The 22,938-nt window shown below is 37.4% G+C and overlaps 2 protein-coding genes across 5 annotated transcripts in view; one reads left to right on the top strand and one right to left on the bottom strand.

Annotated features, from left to right (window-relative positions):
- Positions 1 to 22,938, top strand: part of cdhr1a (cadherin-related family member 1a) — a 143,622-nt gene that overhangs the window by 103,314 nt on the left and 17,370 nt on the right. The window lies entirely within an intron of this gene.
- On the bottom strand, positions 7,387 to 21,448 carry chst3a (carbohydrate (chondroitin 6) sulfotransferase 3a). Of its 2 annotated transcripts, XM_067421355.1 has the most exons (4): positions 21,086 to 21,448; positions 13,369 to 13,435; positions 9,909 to 10,095; positions 7,387 to 9,794 (listed from the first exon to the last, which is right to left on the bottom strand). In XM_067421355.1, the coding sequence occupies exons 3-4, from the start codon at positions 9,986 to 9,988 to the stop codon at positions 8,621 to 8,623; spliced, it is 1,254 nt and encodes a 417-aa protein (XP_067277456.1). In that variant the 5' UTR covers positions 9,989 to 10,095; positions 13,369 to 13,435; positions 21,086 to 21,448; the 3' UTR covers positions 7,387 to 8,620. The 2 variants fall into 2 exon arrangements, with proteins under 2 accessions (XP_067277456.1, XP_067277457.1); XM_067421356.1 differs by lacking the exon at positions 13,369 to 13,435.

Raw genomic sequence — 22,938 nt, 5'->3', positions numbered from 1 at the left:
ATAAACACTTCAGCTAAATGTAAATAAAAATGTTATCTTCAATGATAAACTAAAACTTAGATTGAAATTAAATAAATGAAACCTAATTTAAAATAAAAATAAGTAAATAATAATAAATAATGAAATTAAGGTACCACTTAGCAATATAGTTTCATTTGTTAACATTAACAAACATAGTTAACATTAGTTAACTAGATTAGTTAACATAGACTAAGAATTAACAATAATTTCACAGCAGTTAATTATTGTTATAATATAATATAATCTTAATGTTTATTTTAATATTATTGGCGCCACTTTATATTAGGTGGCCTTAACTACGATGTACTTGCATCAAAAAAATAAGTACAATGTACTTATTGTGTTCATATTGTATTGCAAAACAGTTTTGCTGATATTAAGGTGGGATACGGGTAAGGTTATGGACAGGTGTGGTTTGTGGGTAACTAAGAAATGAATTACATATGTAATTACATGCAGCTAATTTTAAAAAAAAAGTAAAAACATATGTGCACAATAAGCGCATTCTATCAAATGATTAATTAAAATGTTAAGGCCACCTAATATAAAGTCCACATTATTAAATCAAACGTATCAGTTAACTAACATGAACAAATGAAGAACAGTTGTATTTTTATTAAATAAACCTAAGAAAGATGAATAAATACTGTAACAAATGTATTGTTCATTGTTAATGTTTGTAAATACATTAACTAATGTTAACAAATGAGACCTTGTTTCCAAAAAGACTTCAAATTAAACTAAAAATAATGACATTTTTAGTTTTCATGTTGATCATTGTATTGGTATAATCTATAAACCCCTGTCTGTTTTCTCTATGCTTCCTGCAGCTTGAGGTCAGTATGTAGCTGGTGGGTGCTGCATGGCTATTAGAGCGGTGTGCCCATTAGGAACAGAACGACAGGGCTGGGCACCCCTGTCCGCCATTAACTACGGATTAGTGCTGGACCTCACACCCTTTGATGAGCGGATTCTTCACATCCGCTCTACTAAAAGTCGGCAGGCAGTTACGCTCTTGTGCACACACACTTTTTCCAAACCTACTGTATTGAACGTAGGAGCGGTGTGTTTGTCACATTCATTCCATGAAAATGTATCTCGTTCATGACAGAAGACAATTCTCTTAGTGTGATCTGAGCTTAATGATGGCATGAGAGTATCCGTGTCAAAGCTTAACTTTTATAATGTAAAGTAAGAATAGCTTCAATGCTGTGAAGACAGGGTTTAAAAGAGCGAGGGGTCATTTTGAGCAGCTGACCTGTCTGCTCTTAGAGCTGCTCTATTGTTTAGTGCACACTGCCCTCTACTGTCACAGAGCTTAAACAACAGGACACCAGGCATATGAATGGCATCGAACATGTTAAGGCTTCAGGGTTTCTAAAACGGTCAAAATAAAGCTTATTTTGTTACCCATTATAATCAAACAGCTTCGTGGTTTAGGTCTTTTGAACATCATCATGTAGGGAGAGCAGAAGCTAAATAGCATCACCATAATATTACATGTTGCACCATTCAAAGGTTTGGTGTCAGTAGGTTTTTTTTAAGGAAGTCTCTCAAATATTTAAAACAATATTATTGTAACACATGATAACAATTTAAGATAAATGTTTTCTATATGGATATCATTTAAAAGATATGAATTTACAGCATTGTTACTCCAGTCTTCAGTGCTCCAGTGCTAAATATTTATGTGGAATATTCTTTTTTATGATTACATACTTGAAATGGAAATCGTTTGTACAATGATGTCTTCACTGACACTTTTGATCAAAAAAATTTGAGCAATCTCAAACAGGTAAATGATTTTATTAAATTGGGGGGGGGGGGGGTCAATAATCTGATTGCAGTTTTTATACAGTAAAATAAAATCCTGTTAAAACTATTTCTGATAGTAACATTTAAAGGATTAAGCAATATCACAAGAGCTTTGTAGGCTATTTTATTGAATTGTATTTAGTATTTGATCAGTATTATTTATATAACTATTCTATAATGTACATTTAAGACACAGTATGCTCATTTATTTTGTTAATATTTTGTAACTTGTGATGTATTGTGAATATGGAGAATTTATCTTTATTTCATAAATTACGGAAACTAGGGAGGTCTCTCTCTCTCTCTCTCTCTCTCTCTCTCTCTCTCTCTCTCTCTCTCTCTCTCTCTCTCTCTCTCTCTCTCTCTCTCTCTCTCTCTCTCTCTCTCTCTCTCTCTCTCTCTCTCTCTCTCTCTCTCTCTCTCTCTCTCTCTCTCTCTCTCTCTCTCTCTCTCTCTCTCTCTCTCTCTCTCTCTCTCTCTCTCACTTATTTTCCCCCACTTTTCCAGTGTAGACTTCAACCAGACACTAAAGATAAATATCAGAAGTGAGGCCCAAGGCTGCACGACTAAGCAACAACTTTGAGGGATTTTCTTTCTTTTTCTTCTTCCATAAACACATTCTTGTTTTTTCTCATCATAAGTAACCTTTTTGTCTGGTTTCAGACGTTATTTTTATTTGCGAGGCATCATTGAAAAAATTTGGGTGTGTGGAATAATCCTTCTGTGTTGCATATGATTAGTCAACTCAAACTCTAGCAGACCAGCAGGGCTGTGAGCCATAAACAGGCAGCGCTCTGTGCTTTATTGACTGAAAGCTTTGGAAAGACAGTATGAAAGGCCTGTTCAACAGCCATCTGAGCCCTAGTGTGGACAGAGCTCTACTTAGAAGGTGTGGCACATCCTGAGAGAGTGAACACATGCACATACACATTGAGACTGATTTCCTTTTACCCTGCCTGCACAACGCTCTCATAGTAGTCCTAAATCCAATACTAATCAACTGCAGAACCAACTACAGAGCCAGACCAGCAGTTTCGAACCGGTGTGAAGTTAGGGCTAGTGGTTGGGTCGGGTTAAGCCGAGTTCACACTGTATGATTTATAATAGTCCTTAACGACTGTTGCTTGTCGAACTGTACGAACATGATCCCCGCTGAGCCATGTCACACTCTAGGATCTCAGTTATCATTAATACCAGACCTTATGGCAGTCAGGATGCGTTAAATGAAGGCACGTCTGGAGTTTTACGTTATAAATCCATCACACGTTTGATGACTGCGCTGCATTTACATGCGGGATAGAAATGGTAGCTAGCAAACAAAAACGTTCTCAAAATATAACAGTTGTTACAGTGTTGTTAATGTTGATCGTGCCTTTTTTTTTAAAGAGTGGTTGCTCGTTGTCGTCTCATACACTGCATAATCAGGTTCTGGCTCCTATTGTTTTTGATTTGACATTTGTCGTAGAAGACACTGCAGGACTGTGTGACAGAACTTCTGACACTGCCAGAATTTCATTGGAGGTCAAATTTGATTGCAATGGTCATTATGACTGGTACACATTGTATGATTTTGGGCTGCCCCCGATGAAAGATGACCAGTCATGGCGATTTCTGTGGCTTCTAAATGGTGGTTCTACATCATACAATGAGTGAGTGAGTAAGTGAGTCACAGTCTTGTCACAGTCTTGCGACCAAAGATAGCCTGTGATAATTTTCTGACACTTTCAGATATTTAGCATGATTTCACAGTGTGTTTTCTGCTATGACCTATGTCCACTGACTAGCTAATAAAAACATGCAACATGAAATGGCGTATTGATCAATGTGACATGCCACTAAAACTTAAAACGACTTACTTTAAGCTCCTACTTTTGCAAAATTAGCATGCCAAGTTAGCTCCTTTACCTGAGCTATGACCATGTGCTTATTCTCTTCTTTTGCATTTTCCTCTTGCGCACATAAAAACCACCAAAGTGTGATTCATCTGGCTGTATTTGTTTATCACTAGCGCATGCTAGTGCATACTAACTTATGTCATGGCCTACCAGTTAATAGGTGTCATCGTACAGGCTACATACATGTCGTACCCAAGTTTATCAGATTCATTTCATGCAGTGTGATTTGTACTGATCTTAAAGAATTGCTGAAATCGTACAGTCTGTGGCAGGCATTAATCGACTGTTAGCATACATTTCAAACTAGCGATCAAGGATTTCAGCCTATGATCAAAGATATCTTTTAGGATTCTCAAATGTTGTCTTAAGCCGGGTATACATTGTGCAATTTAAAATAGTCCTTTACGGTTGTTTCTTGTCAGACTGTACGAACATGAGCCCCTCTGTAATGTCACACTGTAAGATCTAAGTTGTCATTAAAGGGTTACTTCAGCAATTAGCATATGACTTTGTATCAGTAGAAACCCTAGAGTATATTCAAATGATTGTGCTCTCTCTCTCTCGCAGGAATTTTTGGCTAAAGACTGCAGCCAGCAGAGGGAGCTATTTCCGCATGTTTCCAACCCACGCATGGGGGAAGGAGATCACTCACAGCTCAGCGCAGCTGCAGGCATTCATGTAAACGGAGCTATGCTGAACAATGTAAGTGTTTTAACTTCCCATATTCATTTCTACGAAAGTTAAGCTTCCAAAGGCATGAACTGAAAACGCGCCAAACTGATTACCTCAGCTCTCATCACGATTAGCGTTAGTGCGGCGACTCACTTATTATATCGAACAGACGCATTCAGTATTTAATTGTAGTGTCTGTTCTCCAACTCATTCACAGTAATCCAGTAGTGGTGGATTTAGGAGTGGACTCGCAGGGCAGTGAAGCATTCTGAGAATTGTTGTCTTTCATCCACATGAGACAAAAATACATTTTTGGTCTTTTCTCAGTCTAGAAGGCACCAAATTAAAAAATAATTTCACATTTCTACTACATTAATGACCCAGTTTAAATACAGATTCATCTTCCCAGTGCTAAAATACCTCTTTAATGTCAAACTGTATGATAGTTGAGGCGCGCTAAGACGGACCATGAGACAGACGCACACAAGAAAACTTGTCCCGAGTTTTATATCATCAATGAATGACATGTTTGGTGACAGCGAGCTGCATTACACATGGGATTGAAATGGTGGCTATAAAAAAAATCTCTAGCGCTCATTTTGGTTATAGTTTGTCTTGAAAAATTAAGATAATTTGACTGTTGTCGTAGGAGAAGACACTGCAGGATTGTGCACCAAATCTTCTGACGCTGCTAGAATTTCGTCTGAGGTCAAATTTGATCGCAACGGTCATTAATTGGCTGTCGGTGAACATGTCAAACTAACCATCAAAAACGTCAGATTTTAGCCTAGGATCAGAGGAATCTTTTAGGATTTGCTAAATTTGTCTCAGACGGCCAAATCGTGGACAAAATCGCACAGGACCCGGCTTTAAAGTCTGGCGCTGATGTCATGTATAGCGCTGTGGTTCTGCGGTTAGACATATCTCCCTGAATCAATGAAGGATTAAACAAAACATACTTACAAAGGAAATTACGCTTGTGTTCACAGGCCTCTGTACTTTTAAAGGCGATTATGAACACCAGAGCCGTGGTCTGATATTGATTTGTGGGGAGGAAAGACGTGGAATTTAGGTTTTCAGCATGAACTATAGCAGCAGAAATACTACTTCATTTTCAACATACGTGCATCACAAACTCTTACTCTCAGAGAACTGATTCTTCAGTTTGTTCTTGTGGAAATCAGCCTTCACAATAGGCTAAATGACGACCACAGCGCATACACTGAAGCAGAGCGGTAGCTTCGATGTTTTGTCAATGCAAAATTTCCCCATGGACTCATTAAATCAGGGATTCTGATTCTAAGGGACATTTCAACACTGATGTATCACAGTAAACCCATAGTTAGTGAAATACCAGTGTGTAGACAGACACTCTGTTCTCTCTCTCTCATTGTTTAACAGATGCTATGCTCTTGAATGCACATTTATATTAGGCTACTGCCAGTGACTGCAATAGCAGATCTTAAATTATTTATTGTTGCTCACAGATAGCAGCAGTACAATTAAACAGAAACATATCCTAGTGGACATTCTGCTGTAAATATGACAAATTTGTGTTTTGGTAGGCTGTTTTTTTTTTTTTTTTGAAGGTACTATTTATGTAAAGAAGAGTGTATGAATTTGTATTCTGCTTGCTTGCAGTGTAAATACAGCTTAAAGCATAAATATACTACTTACTGTACCTCATTTCAAAGAACTACTGCATTTTTCAATGCCAGGAAGGGTCAGGAAATAGTTTAAGGGTGACGTGGGTATTTGGGTCTCAAGTAAATCTGTTTCAAGATAAGATTGCAGAAAAGTGTGCAGAAAAAACACCACTGCTTCCAAGCTTTTACTTATATTTTATGGAATGTTCATGTAGATTTCATATGTATGTCTTGTTGTCATGTAAGACTATGAATCCATTGGTTTCCTAACAATAATTGACATCCTTCATCCTGCCATCCATCATTGTCATTCTAAAAAATAAAATGGAAACACTTTACAATAAGTTTTTTCTTGTTAAAATTAATAGTTCATAGTGCATTAACTAATTTTAACTAAATGTTTTAACAAGTAATGTTGAAATTACCATTATCTAAGATTAAAAAATGCTGTAGAAGTACTGTTCAAATTTAGTTCATGTTAACTAAAGCAGTTAACTACAGACTAACTCCCTAATAAACAGATTCTGCCCTCAGGGAGAAGTTTTGAAGGAAACTGTGTAATGGAGCAGCTCTCCACAGGAGGTTAAGAGGGTGAACCGAAAACTAAACCCTAATATATACCAGCCTCAGTCTATGTTGAATGTAGAATATTATTATTATTTTCCTCTCCCCTCCATCATTAAAATTTGTTTCCTCTTTTTACCCTCTTAGATGTATATTTACTTTATATATTTCTTATTCCTTTATTTTGCTTGTTTCCCTCTTCTTAATCATATATAAAACCCGCTTTCTTTATGGTGTTGTCTCCCTATATTTTGTCTTATGTCCTGTCCTACAATAAATGTATAACATAATAAAGTACTTAACTAATGTTAACTAATAGAACCTTATTGTAAAATGTTACTAATAAAACATGGTTTTTGGCTTTAAGGTTTTAGTTTAAACTAAATGGCAATAAACTATTTTAAGAAGGATATACTTAAATTATAACATTAATTCATACTCATAGATAAGACGAGGTTGAAAAGTGGTTGTGAATGGTTATTAATTCATTTTCAGAGAGAGAGAGAGAGAGAGAGAGAGAGAGAGAGAGAGAGAGAGAGAATAATGCCACTACTGTGCTCCAGGATCACATCTGGCTGTCAAAAGCTGCTTTTTATATTGACCGTCTCTTCACACAGTGGATGTTTCTTCACAGTTAATATCTGGTAATATCCAGATGCATTTAAAAAAAAAAAAATACATTCTACAATAATAAGAGAGAGGACAAGTTTTGATAAAGCCAAATTGGTCTTTAATGTGTCAACAGAGACATTTCAATTAAAACTCTTGCTGACCACACATAAATAATTTGTCCACTTGCTTCCCTTTTTGTAAAATAATGATACTTTAGTTTCTTTTCAGTTAAAAACAAATGCTGTTCCCAAACACACACGAATATATGCACACATTAACAGGCAGATCATGTCTCATCTAATGAGTGTTCAAGATTTTTGTCCTCATCATCAAACTTTGTTCTTTAAATTGAGACTTCTAAAATCAATAATTCATAACCTCAGCTTTTTTCAAGAGGGTATATGTTCAAATAAGTCTGGTGATTCATGCCACAAGTACCCCAGTGTAAGCAATGTCCCAGTGTGTTACAGTGTGCCAGTGTGTCTCTGCTATGCATATTTTAGTCCACATAGAGTATAAAAAGAAATCCATTTCTTGGTTGTCCAGACGCTTGGTTTTTGCTTTAACACTGAAGGCATCAAAGAAGATAATCTGAAGGCCCTTTCGCCCTAGGTAGTTCTAGGAACTAGCCACCAGGGTAGTTCCCCGAGTTCCCCTTGGGCCATTTCCCTGTGCTGTGTTCAAAATCGAAACCAGAGGTTTGGAAAATGGATGGATGGATGTCTCAGCTACGAGCTCCATCTTCTGGTAAGATGTGGGAATTAATTCGACACGCGTCTCACGCGCCGTTGAATGTACATTTGGTTGTACGCTCATTATTGCAGTGCATTGTGCACTTGATAATGCCCACTATGGTTTCAAACACCATTACAAATGGCTGCCCCCTCAAATAGTTCCCTATTTAAGGGTATTGGGGCCGATTTCGGACACAGCCCTGTTGCATTCACACCGCCTGTAGGAACTCTGAAGTGACATAAGCCATGCTTTTATTTTGACGATGCTGAGAATGCCAGAGTCTGAGCACACAGTGCTCCCATCCCGTCTTCATTAGTTTACGATTTTTTAACGGTCTTGTCTAATACACTATTAGATAGAACTGTTATACAAAGAAAGTAGGCAGTATAGGAAAAAGTATTAGCATTTTCTCTGTGGTTGATGCCCAATGTCATAAGCTGAGTAGAAATAAATAATCCTGTTTCTGTGTGTGTAAGCGGCGTTTTAAAAACATGGTGGGTGCTGTTTTTTGTGTGCGTTACACCCTACTCTGAAGTAGGAGCTTATTTAAATAAAATCGTTCCCAGTTCCTGCTGTGCGAACATGACAAAAAAGGAGGTACTTCCGCCATTAGTTCTAGGAACTATGAAAAGGTTCCTCAGGTGCGAAAGCCCCTTATGTCTAAATAAAATGTTTTTCTTCAAGCAAACTAAAAGATTTGTTTAATAGTTTCTGTTCACTGTCTACAAACCTATACCCAAAGAGTTTCATGGTCGGTCCACAAACTTTCTGTACAACTTGGGCCAGTTTGAATGGTATACTACGCCGCCATTTCTCCACCTGTTCTGATGAGTTTTTTTGGGTGGAATACACGCCACTTGCCTCCGTCGATGCATGCGTATTCCTCAGGATCCAGTCCCGTGCTTGCGTCGTCATCGGAATCCCTGTGAAATTGTACATTTCTGCTGCTTTCTGCATTGGGTACCTGGCGATATCCTCATAGCGTACTAGCATATAACGGTTTTTCAGCCATTTAGGCTGACTCAAGCCTAATTCGGCGGAGATGCGGATGTTGTTACAGTTGCCTTCGAGACGTTTGACCTCTTCATCCTCTATAGGCACGTCCCCAGTCACAGCCCAACTTTTCCAGTTCTGGTACTTACCGGCAAAGGCCACCATCCTTGATGCCAGGATGGCCCGAGGGTCTCTCACCAACTGAATTAATTTGATATCCAACCGAGGGTCCTCTACTAGAGAACGAAGTGTGTCTAGCTGCCGGACCCTCACTGTTTTGATCACCCTGTGCTGTTTTCCTAGGCAGACCTCAGATGCCAAGGTCAGATTGAGCGGTCCGCAACGCCTCGTTTTGCAGTGGTACCTCTCAAAAATGTCTTTTACGACAGGAGTGCAGACTTGCTCCTCGCACAGGGCCATACTGGACTCTCTGCGGAACAGGGCAGGGGTGACGTGGTCCCGTGGAGGAGGGCTAATGAAGTTCTCCAACATGGAGAAGTTACACAAGAAGAGATGCTGTAGGACATCTCTGTACACCCAAACAGAAGTGCTGGCATTTGTGCCACTCGTGCCAATCGATAGCTTCCTCTCCACATGCCAGAGTGGCTCAAAGAGGTAAAACATGTTGTCACCATGTTGGTTGAAGAACTCGCCCACAAAGGAAGATCCTGTACGAGTGGTGGCCATCAAGAGAATGTGCTTTCGGCCCGCCTGAGTGCCATTCTCCGAATAAATGCCCTCCGGATAGGAACTGTTGTCCTCCATTACTACCAGGGCATTGTAGGGCACTGGAGGCTCCGGCGTCAGTGGGCTTCGTCGGAGTGTCAGCTTGTCTGAGACCCTACAAATATTAAAATAAAATTAATTTTTTTAAAGACCTAATAAAAATATATATATAATATTTCTGGGCACCTCAAAAATTTCAAGTAATTTCAATAAATCTAAGCATTCTCACCTTGAAATAATGTTGTTTTCTTTCTCAATGATGACGAGTGCCACAATGCAGATAAGGATGACTGCATACTTGTTCCTCATTCTCAAATAAACTTCTATTTAGGAAATGCCTCCACAGACTCTTAAATAGTCACTGCTGCCAACTGTTTCGGGTTCATCTCATGTCCAAACCTGGGTCTACAATTCATCTGCAATAAACAAAATCAAAGACAAGAGTTTTGGCACCATTTCCACACAGACATAAAGCTCACTAACACAACAGCCCTATGTATTGATTCCAAGCGGTGACGGATTTATACCGTTTGGCACAGGAGATAGACTATTTCAGCTTTGTTCCCAAACAAGCAGCCTGCACTGTCATCACCTGTCCAGTAATTCCACTAATGTGGAGTGATGAGAGATGATGATGAGGTCCACAGAACACAGTGTCTCTCTTTTGGTTACTGCTTACTGTGGATCACCATGAATCATCAAAAAGTAGTACTACTTTAGCTTTTTTAATGTTGATTATATTATTATTTAAGCCGTCATTTAAAGTTTTAGGTTGACTAGTTTAAGTTTCTTGTGCTGACCAAGACATTGTTAAAAAACGTAAAAACAGTAATACTGTGAAATTATTCCTAATTTAAAATTACTGTTATGTATTTTAATATATTTTAAAATGTAATGTATTCAAAAAATTAAGTCATATGACAGCAGCCCCTCTTAAAATCTGGTACAAGCTACTTAAAAATAAGGAATTTGAAAGAAATGTACGAATATTACGTTGGGTGAAATATGATATTCGCACCAGCTGGACTGGATGGCAGATTTAAACACTGGACTAATTAAGGTATCACTTCATACTGTATAATTTACTCTACTGACAGTTTGGACACTTAAAAAACTCATGGATACATACAGTTTAGGGAAAGAAGACTTTTTCAAATACCTTCAACTGAGACACCACTTTGATAAACATTAAAACCTTTGGACAGAATACGACCTAATTAGCGTATTCATTGATGCATATAAGGGTAATACTAACAGAAAACTGAATTTCCAGGTTACATTCATGTCTACAGTTAGACAGGGGACTGTCAACAATATATGTAAAAAAGAAGTTGGAGAAAGAAGCTAACATAAAGATAAGCGAGGATGATTGGACGAATATATGCAGGACACAAGCTACCACTTTTAGCTCAGGTTTGTGGAGGGAACTCACCTGGAAAAACACTTTAAGATTCTTTATAACCCCTGATATAAAAAAGACACAGTAACAATCCTGAACATGTTCAGTGTTGGAGAATGTGTTATATTTTTTGCTGGCCACATCCATATCTTTTGGGAATTCCCTATTATTTCTTTGTATTGGATAGAAGTGGTGAAGGTAATTAGGACAATATACGGCTCAGAGGTTGAATTTAATTTCTGTTATATATTAAGGAAATCTACCAACAGGACTGAGGAAGACATATATATATATATATTTGTTACAAATACTAATATATTGCAAAAAAAGCAATAACTAGGAAATGGCTAAGTAAAGATTCACGACAATGGATGAATGGATAGAAATAGTTAAGAAAATGTATGTTATGGAACATTTGACTTTCTCTCTGAGACATGCCTGAAAGAAATGTGAAGCACTGGGAAAAATTGATATTTTATCTGAATACAAATTGAGATGGATATGCCTTTGTTGATTTATTTTCATGTATTTTTTTCCCCCTTTTCTTTTTCCTTTTTTTGTTTTACATGCTGCTGAGCATTTCTGTTAATCTATGATAATTGTGCCTGATGTCCCTTTGGTCTGTCTGTCTGTTTTTTTCTTCTTGTAAAAAAAAAAAAAAGTAATGTATTCCTGTGAGGCAAAGCTACATTTTCAGCATAATTCCTCCAGTCTTAAGTGTTACACCCTTTAGAAATCATTCTAATATGCTGATTTGGTATTTTCCGTAATTTTTTGTCAATGTTGAAACCAGTTATAGTGCTTAATATATTTATGGAGACTGTGATATTTTTTTCATGGTTCTTTAAAGCTTCACTGTGATATTTTCCCCCATCTAGCAGTGTAAAGGTATATGACAATCCAGAGAATATTAGTTTCTGTTCTTCTCAATTCCGATTTCGTTTGAACTCTTACGGTGGCCGATTTAGTCCAAGATTAACATGGCTTCCTGTTCGACCTCGTTCATGACTGCCATCGAGTGTTAAAACGGGAAAGCGAAGCTTGAATTTATGGGTATGTCCCTCTTTGGCTAATGTACTTTCAAGACGCAGGGGCAACATGGCGACTGGCATTCGAACCCCTCACCCGTTTTTATTTTCAATGGCATATTATAAACTTACGAGAATACTTTATTACTTGAAAGAAGTAAATATACATTAATGAGCACATATATTTTTGAAAGAGCTAAGTGTTTTTAAGCTAAGAATAAACTAAAAAAGTTACACAGTGTAGCTTTAATGAATAGAAAGTTTAAAAGAACAACATTCATTGGGACGAAAAGGTAATCTATCCGAATGAGAATGGAGTGATCCAGAAGCTTCGCCTCAAAACTCTAAGGAGCAAACAGGAAACTAAATCATAACCATAGCTTTGGTTCTGCCTCTAGGCAACCCACAGTCAAAAGGAAATGACAACCATTCCTAAGTTACTTTGACCCCAGGACTGATAATTTAATGTTGCTTGGATTTCACATATAAGAGCTTTTGTATCAACTATTCAATGTCAGTATGCTGAAATTAGAATTTTGAGCTGTGTATGTTTGCTTTTGTTTTTTTGTTTGTTTAAAAAAATCTCCTTTTAAGCCAAAATCTGCTTATTGTTGTATATATATTGTTGGAAAAAAAAGGAAATTACACTTCCTATTGCAACAAGACATAAATACCTTTATTAAAAGGATAGTTCACCCAAAAAATATCATTGTCATCATTTATTCACCCTCAAGTTGTTCCAAACCTGTATGAATTTATTTCTTCTGCTGAACACAAAATGCGATATTTCGAACAATTTCAGTAACGAAGCAGCTAATGGGCCCCATTGACTTCCATAGTATTTTCCCCATATTATTGAAGTCAATGGGGTTTATCAACTGATTGGTAACCCACATTCTTCAACATATCTTAATTTTTGTTCAGCAGAATAAATAAATTCATACAGGTTTGGTACATTTTGAGGGTGAATAAATGATGGCAGAATTATGATTTTTGGGTGAACTATCCCTTTAAATCTTGTAAGCCAGGTGTGGACAATGAACTATTTGTATTTTCTGAGAAAAGAGTTAAGTAATGGTTTAAAACGATCTGTTTTTGTACTATGTAGCATTTATTTAAAGTACTTTTCCATCCATCTTAGAAAAGCTGACAGTAACTACACTGAAATCCTCAGCTGCTCTTTCACCAAGGGTTCAGGACCTCTGAATTCCACAAGCCATTTGTTCACTGTACTGTGTGTTGTGGGGGTAGTTTTGGCTTACCTGTCTAATTAAACCTTTGTTTGGAGGTGATAAGGATTTATATTCTTTCCTCCTCAAAGATGTTTCACTAGATTTAAAACAGAAATAGTTAGTGTTTTGAATACAGAGGTTTAAATAGGCTTTATGACCGTTTTAAGTAATTTGAATAGAGAGGTTTATATAGGCTTTATGACAGTATAAATGTATGTTGTAAAAGACTCTTTATTTCTACTAAGTATAATTATTTCTAATGTAAAGGAAATTGTAAAAGAACAATACCATTACACCACTAAATAAATTGGGCTGTTTCATTTCAACAAACACAGTAGCTTTAGGGCACGTTTGACCCCAGATAACCACTGAATGGCTGTAAGTGAGTGAGCTGCCATAGCTCTGTTCAGGACAGTCATTTACCGGCAGCAGTGCTGTTACCTTCACAGCAAGGCAAACAAAACCAGTTGACAGGGGTTAATCTAACACATATCAAGAATACATCTGTGCAAATAAAACGACCAGACGACGGCTTTTATGAATGTGACATTTTCCCAAACCGTGCTAAAAACGCAAGGAGAGACAGTGCAACATTGCAGTCGTGAAGTAAGACGTGTACCGTTGGGAAAACTGTCATAGGTAAATGCCATGCAATTTGTCTGCACAAAGAGTAGCATTTAGGATATGACACAAATTTCGAGCCGTCAAGGAATGATAGTGTGCAGTCTAAGTAAATATAAACCAATTATGTGGGCTTATTATGCCATAGCCGTCAAACTGTCAAGCATGGCGGTTGAGCTGAAATCTTTACATATTCAAAAACCACTGGAGCATTTGACAAATCTGATGATCTGCTCAAGCAGAAACGGACATCACTCTGTTCATCATTCCCATACAAATTACATTAATGGCTTCTCATACAGTCTTACAGACGTGTTAGGGAAAAATGCTTAAATAGACTTACTGTAGCAGTATTTCAGTTTAATCTTCTTTGTTTTTAAAATACTTTTTCCCTATAGATGGAATACCCACATCAGTAGCTTTTTAAAATTTCAGACTGGTCTATGACATATGGTCAATCATTTTAAACCTTTGGGATAACACCAGTTTTTATCCAAGAGTATTACATGGATATAATCTAGTGTCATTTTCTGTCAGAAAACATGACACAGGAAGTGAGTTAGCATGCGTATCAGAGAGGTGTGTGCAGTCTGGGGCCAGGGAGCATGTTTCATCCTTGTGTTTTTGTCTTGTTTCATTACTGAGCGCTTTGCGGTTCAGCAGTGCGTGATAGCGCCTTCTGGGAGATAGGCAGTGTTTAGCTGAGTTCTTCTATATGAGATAAATCCACTATCATCAGTGACAGGCTCACTTGTGCTGCCTGGGCCCACAAGTTGCAGCTGTAGCAGCGGTGGAGGAGGGGAACGGGAACAGGGGGTGCATTTGTCATGGATATATCACAAAATGTAAACATTAACCCTCTGGACCCTAAGGCTAATTTGTGGCCTTGAAGAAGTTTGACAATGACATGCTCAGACTTTTTTTAGTTTGTTGTTGCTTTAAAGCCTGGGCTAATGTCTGATTTCACTGTATTCAGTACAAACAGGGCTACAGTAATATGTGAGCAACATGTACATAAAAGTTTGTAGTTTTGAGAAAATGTTTATGCATTTTTTTTTTTTTAACTAAAATGTTAAATAACTGAAATAAGGCCATCCAACACACTTTAAACATTTGTTCACAAGGCTTTTCAGAACTGGATGTTGTTGCCTAGAGTTTTTTCTTCAAAACAGTGATAACCATTTTGATCACTCATTCATGCAAAACAATATAGCCATTTAACTTTTGTAAGCCACTTATTGTCCGAATGGCTGTATGCGGGGAGGGTGTGGATCCCCAGGAATATTCACAGCTGAGACATCAACGACTCCTCCCTGAATATCAACAAAGAATGTGACAGAGGGAACTATAATGAATGTGAGGAGACTTAAATGATTGAATGTATTGTTTGCAGCTTGTTCACAAAAGTGTGTTTAATTTAAAAGTAATCAGACTTTACGTTGTGTTTGCATAAAGACTTTAGACCTACAGTACCGGGTTTTTATTTTTGTCTCTTCTGCACACCAAGGCTGGATTTATTTGATCCAAAATAGTAAAAACTATTTAAGTTTTAAAAATAGTTTTTAAAAAAAGTAATATTGTGATACATTTTTTTTACAAATTAACATTGTTTTCTATGTGAATATATAGTAAAGTGTCCTTTATTCCGGTGATCGAATCTGAATTTAACCAGAATTGAACCAGGACAAACTGCCAAACTGCTGAAATCACGTGACATTGGCGATCGGAATCATTGATCGATTCACTGATTCATGGGCGTTTGAATCTTTATTTGAGGAACACGGAAGAGAAGACAATGCTGAATAAAGTCGTAGTTTTTTGTATTTTTGGACCAAAATGTATTTTTGATGCTTCAAGAGATTCTTAATTAACCAACTGATGTCCCATATGGACTAGGGCTGTGTATTGCCAAGAATCTGGCGATACAATACGTATCACAATAGAGGGGTTACGATACAATATACTGTAATATATTGCGATATTGTAAGAGAGGCAATATATTGCGATATTTATTTTTTGTGGTTTTTTTTTTTATATATATATATAATTTAAAAGAATAAAGAACACAACCATATACACGAGACAAAGTATTTTATTTAATTAATACAGTATCATTTATATCACTAATCACTATTTTGAGCAATCTGAGTAAAGTAAAATGTAAAGTGACTGCTGGATTCTTTATGTGTATGTTTTAAAGGTTCACAGTATAGCAGTGGCTTTTTAACAACAGAAAGTGCAGTCCATTTCATGACTGAATGACTGTTTGTTTTATATTTAATACAGTTAAGCTATTGTCTATAAAGCAGTCTATTGTAAACGTCTAAAGTGCTATTTCAAGTAACGTTACTGAACTGCAGAGCTGGTCATCATATCCGCTATGATCTTTCATTCTGCTGCCACCGCTGTCAGTTTTGGTGTGTGTTTATTTTGTTACTGAGAGGAAAACTTGAAGTACATTCTATCAAAACTCTTCTCAGCAGCGCGGGTGACATCAGGATGTTAAGCGAGCTCTTAGTTTCAATGCGTTTCCCGAGTATTAGATTTTAACTTGGCCTATTTTGCAAACAAAATGATTCTTGTCGATTTCCTTAGTGGCTTCTTTTTAGCTGAAGCCAAAATGAGTCTACATTTCAGCTCTGTATACTGCAGGAGTGGAATAATTCTATCATCTTGAGAGCTGGGTTTGCTAATGCAAACACTAGCGATGCACACACTTTTACCTTGCGCTTCCCCGGCTCCACGTCAGTTATACGTTCTGAGATAACACTGCCATCTAGCGGTTGGTTGCTATACATTCTGTGGTGTAAACCAAGCGGCAACCTCTCGTGATCTCTCTTGAAGCCAATACGGAAGTAATGTAAACTGTTATTCCTCAACTGGCCACTAGAGGCAGGCTCCAGAAGGGAGCAGAATCTAATTGAGCTCCATTTTAAAATTCTCAACTTTACAGCAGAAAAAAACATGTTTACAGCCTGGTACAAATTGTGGTTTTGGCTTATAAGGCTAATTTTGATCTTCATGACAACTGTGAGGGGGGTGAATTTTTTTATAAAAGTTCTACATAATTAAGGGCGTGGTTACAAGTGGATAGCCATTTATCTGCTTTATTGCTTCACCTCAGCTCCGCGCACATCCCGCCTTTTTGCCCATTTTCTGTAATCCGGGAGTGACACGCGATGACTCGCTCACAAGATGGCAATGCCCAGCTCGCCCCTACTTTAAGCTTCAGAACGGCTTTTCGGAATCCTATGGGTGACGTCACGTCCATATTTTTTTACAGTCTATGGTTTAAACCAAGCCTGCAGTCTCCCTCTCAGATACAGAAGCTTTCGCGCCTCAAACGCCCCCTGGTGACCGGTCCCAGTATAGCCGCCACTCTGTGTTTTCTAATGGACGCGTGGGCAAACTAAACAATAAAATTACACTTCAAATATTTTTTCCCCAAAGTTAGTTTGTCATTGAAGGCAGTTATCATCACAATGATTTCATTTCAAGTGTTTGTTTTTAAAATAAGTTTAGTTTTAGTTAGTTATTTGATGCTATAAAAACGGGGGGTGTGACGTCATGATTGACAGCTGAGATCGACGTCTTCTCTGAGTGAAGTTGTCACTGAGGCACTAACAGACTTTTTTCGGAATTGTTGGGAGCAAATTGGAGCTTTAGCTTTAATTTCTACATTTCCATAACTGTTTATTTCACACCGACATAATTAATTGTTCTGCTTCTGCGAGAGTGTGGGCGGGCTTTTGATATCGCAGTTGTACTTCCTGTGCTGCGCAACTCCGGTCCCGAAATCGCTACTGTGCAGACTCGGTCCCAAGATGTCAGCGCCGTGCAGGCCGCCTGAAAGCTTCAAATATTGCAAGCGGAAGCGGATGATGTCGAGTCGTCCATATTTTTTACGGTCTATGGTTTAAATTGAACACAAAGCCACGAATCTTGGATTTAAATAATAAATATATTAATATAGATACATTGTTTTTGAGAATCGATACAGTATCGCCAAACATAATATCACGATATTCACGTGTATCAATATTTTGTTACACCCCTAATATGGACTAATTTGATGATGTTTGTATTAGCTTTCTGGACATGGACAGTAAAGTTTGGATAGACTGCATATGCTCTGGGACAACATTAGGGTGAGTCATCATAGGGTGAGACATCAATTTCATTTTTGGGTGAACTAACCCTTTAACCCTGAGGGATAAATATTTGATTAACGGAAAGTTCAAAAAAATAACATTTAGGTGAATCAAAAAGTTTTTGTAACATTAAAACATGTCTTTACTGTGATTTTTGATCAATATAAGGCATCTTAGTAAATAAAAGATTTATATTTCAGATAAATACTGTTGTTTTGAACTTTCTTATTATCAAAGAATACTGAAATAAATTGTACACAAATGTTTTCAACATTCATTATAATAAGAAATGTTTCTCGAGCAGGAAATCAGCCATGATTTCTGGAGGATCATGTGACACTAAAAACGGAATAAATTGCATTTTAAAAACATATCCAAATAGAAAACAATTATTTTAAATAATAAAAATACTTGAAAATATTAGTTTAGTCATTTTTAAATAACATTAGAGAACTAAAACTTTTGAAAGGTAGTATATACTTGAGTTTACACATGAAAACAACAGAGCGGCGGTGTAAAAAAAGATAAATTGCCATTCATGGCAAACAGGGACAGTGCAAGATGAACCTCTATTTGAGCGCACTTGTCGCGAATCTAAAATAACAACCTTGAGTGCGCAAAAGACACAATATGAGAAGGAGACAGTGCATGGTTACATTAGCATACCAGTGGAAAAACGGGTCAGTAATGTACGGGACATTTAGGCCCAATAAATGTGACGTCTCGGCTAATACGGGACAGTTGGCAAACCTACTTTTATATCATACTGCGTTTAATATTATAGAGCATAAAATATCCTCATTTCGTATGTTTATCTTTATTTAGCATTGAGTTTGCCTATTTCATATTTCAGCACGTTTACATTGATTTCACACATTTTAGTCTGGCAATAGTTCGACTAGTAGCCTACAATGTGAAGTTTATGCATCAGTAACGCTAAGTGAGAAGAATTGTTTAACTTTAATTCTTAAACATCTTAAAATTCGTGTTCTTCTTATTGAGGTTAATCCATGGTAAACTCTCAGCGTGTCTTCCGAGCTTGATGAAATCAGAAGAATGAAGAAGCTGAGTCTTTGTTTTGAGGTGATTGGGCGGGCATTTACAGGTTCTTCCTTGTGGGCGATTTTCCTTTACTTGTTCCTTCCTTGTAGACGATTTTCATGTGAACTGCTTTTGCGCGCGTGTGTGTGGTTACAATAAAGTTAATGAGGCTGCACTGGAGGAACTGGACCTTTCGCTGTTTTCATACAGGTTATATAAACATAGAATATTTGTTTATATATATATATATATATATATATATATATATATATATATATATATATATATATATATATATATATATATATATATATATATATTTACAAGACTTCATTTAAAATTAGACATTCCAAGCTTTATAAAGAGATATCTGTTGTCTGTCTGGCCAAGTTTTCTCTGAGTTCTGAGTATATTTTCACACGCATTTCAGAATGGACATCACAGGGAGACAGGCGGAAGAATGCGCATCCTGTTTGTTCCCTTTATTTAGCGAAAAGCACAACATTTCATTTTTATTTTGAGTGTACATAAATAAAAAGTAGACGCTTAAAGCTTAAAAGACATATCGTTCATGTCTGTGAAGCCAAAAATGAATATTTTAAGTTGTTTTACACTGAGGAAAAATCCAGCGAAACGTGCGGGCGCGTTCTTCGGGTCCAGGGAGGTAAATGAGACCTCCCAGTCTCACACCCCATACCAACTCTGATCTGCACTTCACACATACACCAACACCTCCTGCAACCCCCCTCCTGCCATTCAACCTGCATGTATGGTCTGTGTGGAGAATGTGAGCCGGGTCTTCAAAAAAACAGAAGAGTAGGAAAACTTCAGGCCCAGGTGGTTTTTCAACTGCCTGTTTTAAAGCCTGCGCTAAACGACTGGCCCCTATCTTCACGCAGACCTTCAACAGATCACTGGAGCAGTGTGAAGTTCAGCTGCTTCAAATGCTCCACTATCCTTCCGGTCCTCACACATACCCAAATCACTATGACTACAGACCTGTCTGTACATCTGTGGTCATGAAGTCGTTTGAAAGACTGGTGTTGTTCTACCTGAAGGATCCCCTTCAGTTTGTTACTGAGCAAACGGTTCTGTGGGTCATGTAGTCAGCCTGGGTTGTACTTTCTTGGCCAGCTGAGGAAGTTCAACCTGCCACAAGAGCAGCTCAGCCGTCATCCAGTCTGCCCTGTGTTCATCTATAACTCTCTGGTTTGGTTCAGATACCAAATTAGACATCAGAAGACAATTACAATTAAGTCATGACTGCAACATTGTCTTAGACATCTGTAAATAACATCGGTACATAATTTGTGTTCTATTTGTTTGTATTTCCTAATCAATATGTATGTCTCCACTATATCTATACATTCATCTGCACCGGAAGATCCTGTCACCAAGACCAATCCCTTGTGTGTGTACACTAAAAGTTCTTTCTGATTAAAGAGACGTGGCACCAAATGGCTTCTCTCTCTCTCACACACACACACACACACACACACACACACACACACACACACACACACACACACACACACACACACACACACACACACATAGTAAGGACACCATTCTTTCACTTGCTGTTTTGAAGTAATTATGGACTAACAGAAGATTGAGCATGATGACAATCTAGCTACTGTAAAATACAGTATGATAGTTTTCAGATTAGCTTTAAGATTAGATTGGTTAAAATGTGTTGTACATCAGTTTTCTAACAAACTGTGGTTTGCTGTGATACAAATGACAACATAGCCTACAGTCAGTAATTTTGTCATATGGCTACAATTCTAGCAAGAATAACTCAGACTGTTGCGGTTAAAGTATTAAACAGAACTTTAGAGTGGTACTTAAAGTTAATAGACCGCGACTGTGGTCAAATAAATATAACATCGACAAGAATGGACTGAGAGAAATAAATAAATACAAACTCTTACCTCACTGACTGACTGAACAAATCTCCACTGGTTCATCTGGAGAATGCAGAATGATCGTGCCTGGTACACATTGTTCCTGTGAAGACTCAAATAGGCTACTGCACTTATCTACGTGAGTGAAAACGCTAATTACACAAAAAGAGTTAATGATTGATAATCCGTACTTCATACCCTAATAATCGTATTCCCACGAAACAAAAGGAGACCATCCAATAGAGAGGATGGCATTTTTGCAGCAACTTTTTAGTTGAAGGGTCCCAAAAGTCATTTCCAGACTCTCACGACATTAAAGAAAAACTTTTATAAATATATTTCCATTTGCGGTTTTCTCCGGTGCGGCATGCTGGAAAACTTGTCCATTACTCGGCGGGGTCTCCAAGTTTGGACTATAGGCTACTTGGATACACGCTCACGTGGTCAAATAAGAACCCCCAGTGTGAGTGTTCACAAGGGCTTTTCTGTTTAAGGAGGGCCATGGGACACTCCTACGTGGATTCCTTCGCCCCCCTTTTGCAGTGGGGAGTCGATGGGGTCTAAAAACTAGGATAAAACACACTGCGGTAATATACGGAGACCTGCCCTGAAACCCCTTTACGCAGTGAATGAATAATGGGACGGACCAACTGTTTGAATTACGACGCACCTCTTTGTCCCTTTAAAATGACTTTGTAACATGTTTCCGCAAAAAGTTTCCCCTTATTGTTAAACTCTAAATCATAACACATTAGTATTTGATCTTTTATTGGAATGGGACAGTTTGATACGTTTTTTAATCGTCGTCTGTCTGTAAATATATTTAGATGACACGGCAATCAGTTATGAGTTCCTAATTTGCAGTTGGTGTGGGGCTAGAATTTATGAATAATATGATGCGTTTTTTCCGTGCACTTTTATGTTCGACTTTTCGTATTTGATGTACTGCAAATTTTGCACCAAATGACCCCTCAGGGTTCACTTAAGTATAAACTCTTGAAATATCTTGTAGTACCACGAGGGAGAGCCTTGAAACATTCGGCAATTTCGTCATGTAACCACGAGGGGGCGGTGAAGTACAGTATTACTCACAATTTGTCAATTTTCTACTATGACTAAATATTCACATTCTTGGTGCTTTTGTTGGCCAATTGTAGGCTATACATAGCCTAAGCATATCAAATAGCCTATTTATTCCAAAAGCTAAAGCATGCATATACTGCTAATTCAAACTAGAGATGTGTAGTTGAGGCACTGTTCTTGTCTCATTTAAACGTAAATTAGATTTATAACTCGGATGGGTTACATTTAACCCAAATTGCAACTCAGCGCTGGGTAAATATTGGAAAGAACACATGCTGGGATAAAGTAAAGTAGTTCGGTTACATGTTTTAACCCAGCAGTTTGGGTTGCACATGCAGTTTAACACAATGCCATATCATTTTGACTTCTGGGCTAATTTGACCAATTATTTAAAAGTATTTACTAGTAAACAATTGTCAATGTAGGGAATTAAGGGACATTAAACAGACTAGAACAGTGTAGATCAAATCATTTCATTTGTTCATTAGTTCATTAAAACATAGCTACACTTTGAAAAATAAAATAAAAAATGTCTCCAATTGAAAATGATCTAGTGACTGATTACATCTAAATTTTTCAGTTGGCTGAATTGAAATTATGTGAACTGATACATTTTTCAGTTGGCCGAATTGAAATTCTGTGAATTGATGCAATTTAATGCATATACAAATTCAATTTGGCCAACTGAAAAATTTAGATGTGATCAGTTACTTGAAAATTTTCAATTGGAGGCCTGATTTTTTTGTGTGGAAAATTTGTCCTTCTGTAGTGTGTGTCTGCAATGTTATCCTCTCCAT

This window comes from Pseudorasbora parva, chromosome 17 (genome assembly GCF_024679245.1).
Source record: "Pseudorasbora parva isolate DD20220531a chromosome 17, ASM2467924v1, whole genome shotgun sequence".
NCBI classification, from domain to species: domain Eukaryota; kingdom Metazoa; phylum Chordata; class Actinopteri; order Cypriniformes; family Gobionidae; genus Pseudorasbora; species Pseudorasbora parva.
Note: the sequence above shows the minus strand (reverse complement) of the source record. Positions and strands in the feature narration are given on the sequence as shown.

Coding starts and splice junctions, on each gene's coding strand:
- chst3a (XM_067421355.1), bottom strand. CDS start 9,988: ATGAGGAACAAGTATGCAGTCATCCTTATCTGCATTGTGGCACTCGTC. Junction 9,795..9,908: donor GAAAACAACATTATTTCAAG/GTGAGAATGCTT, acceptor TAATATTTGTAG/GGTCTCAGACAAGCTGACAC.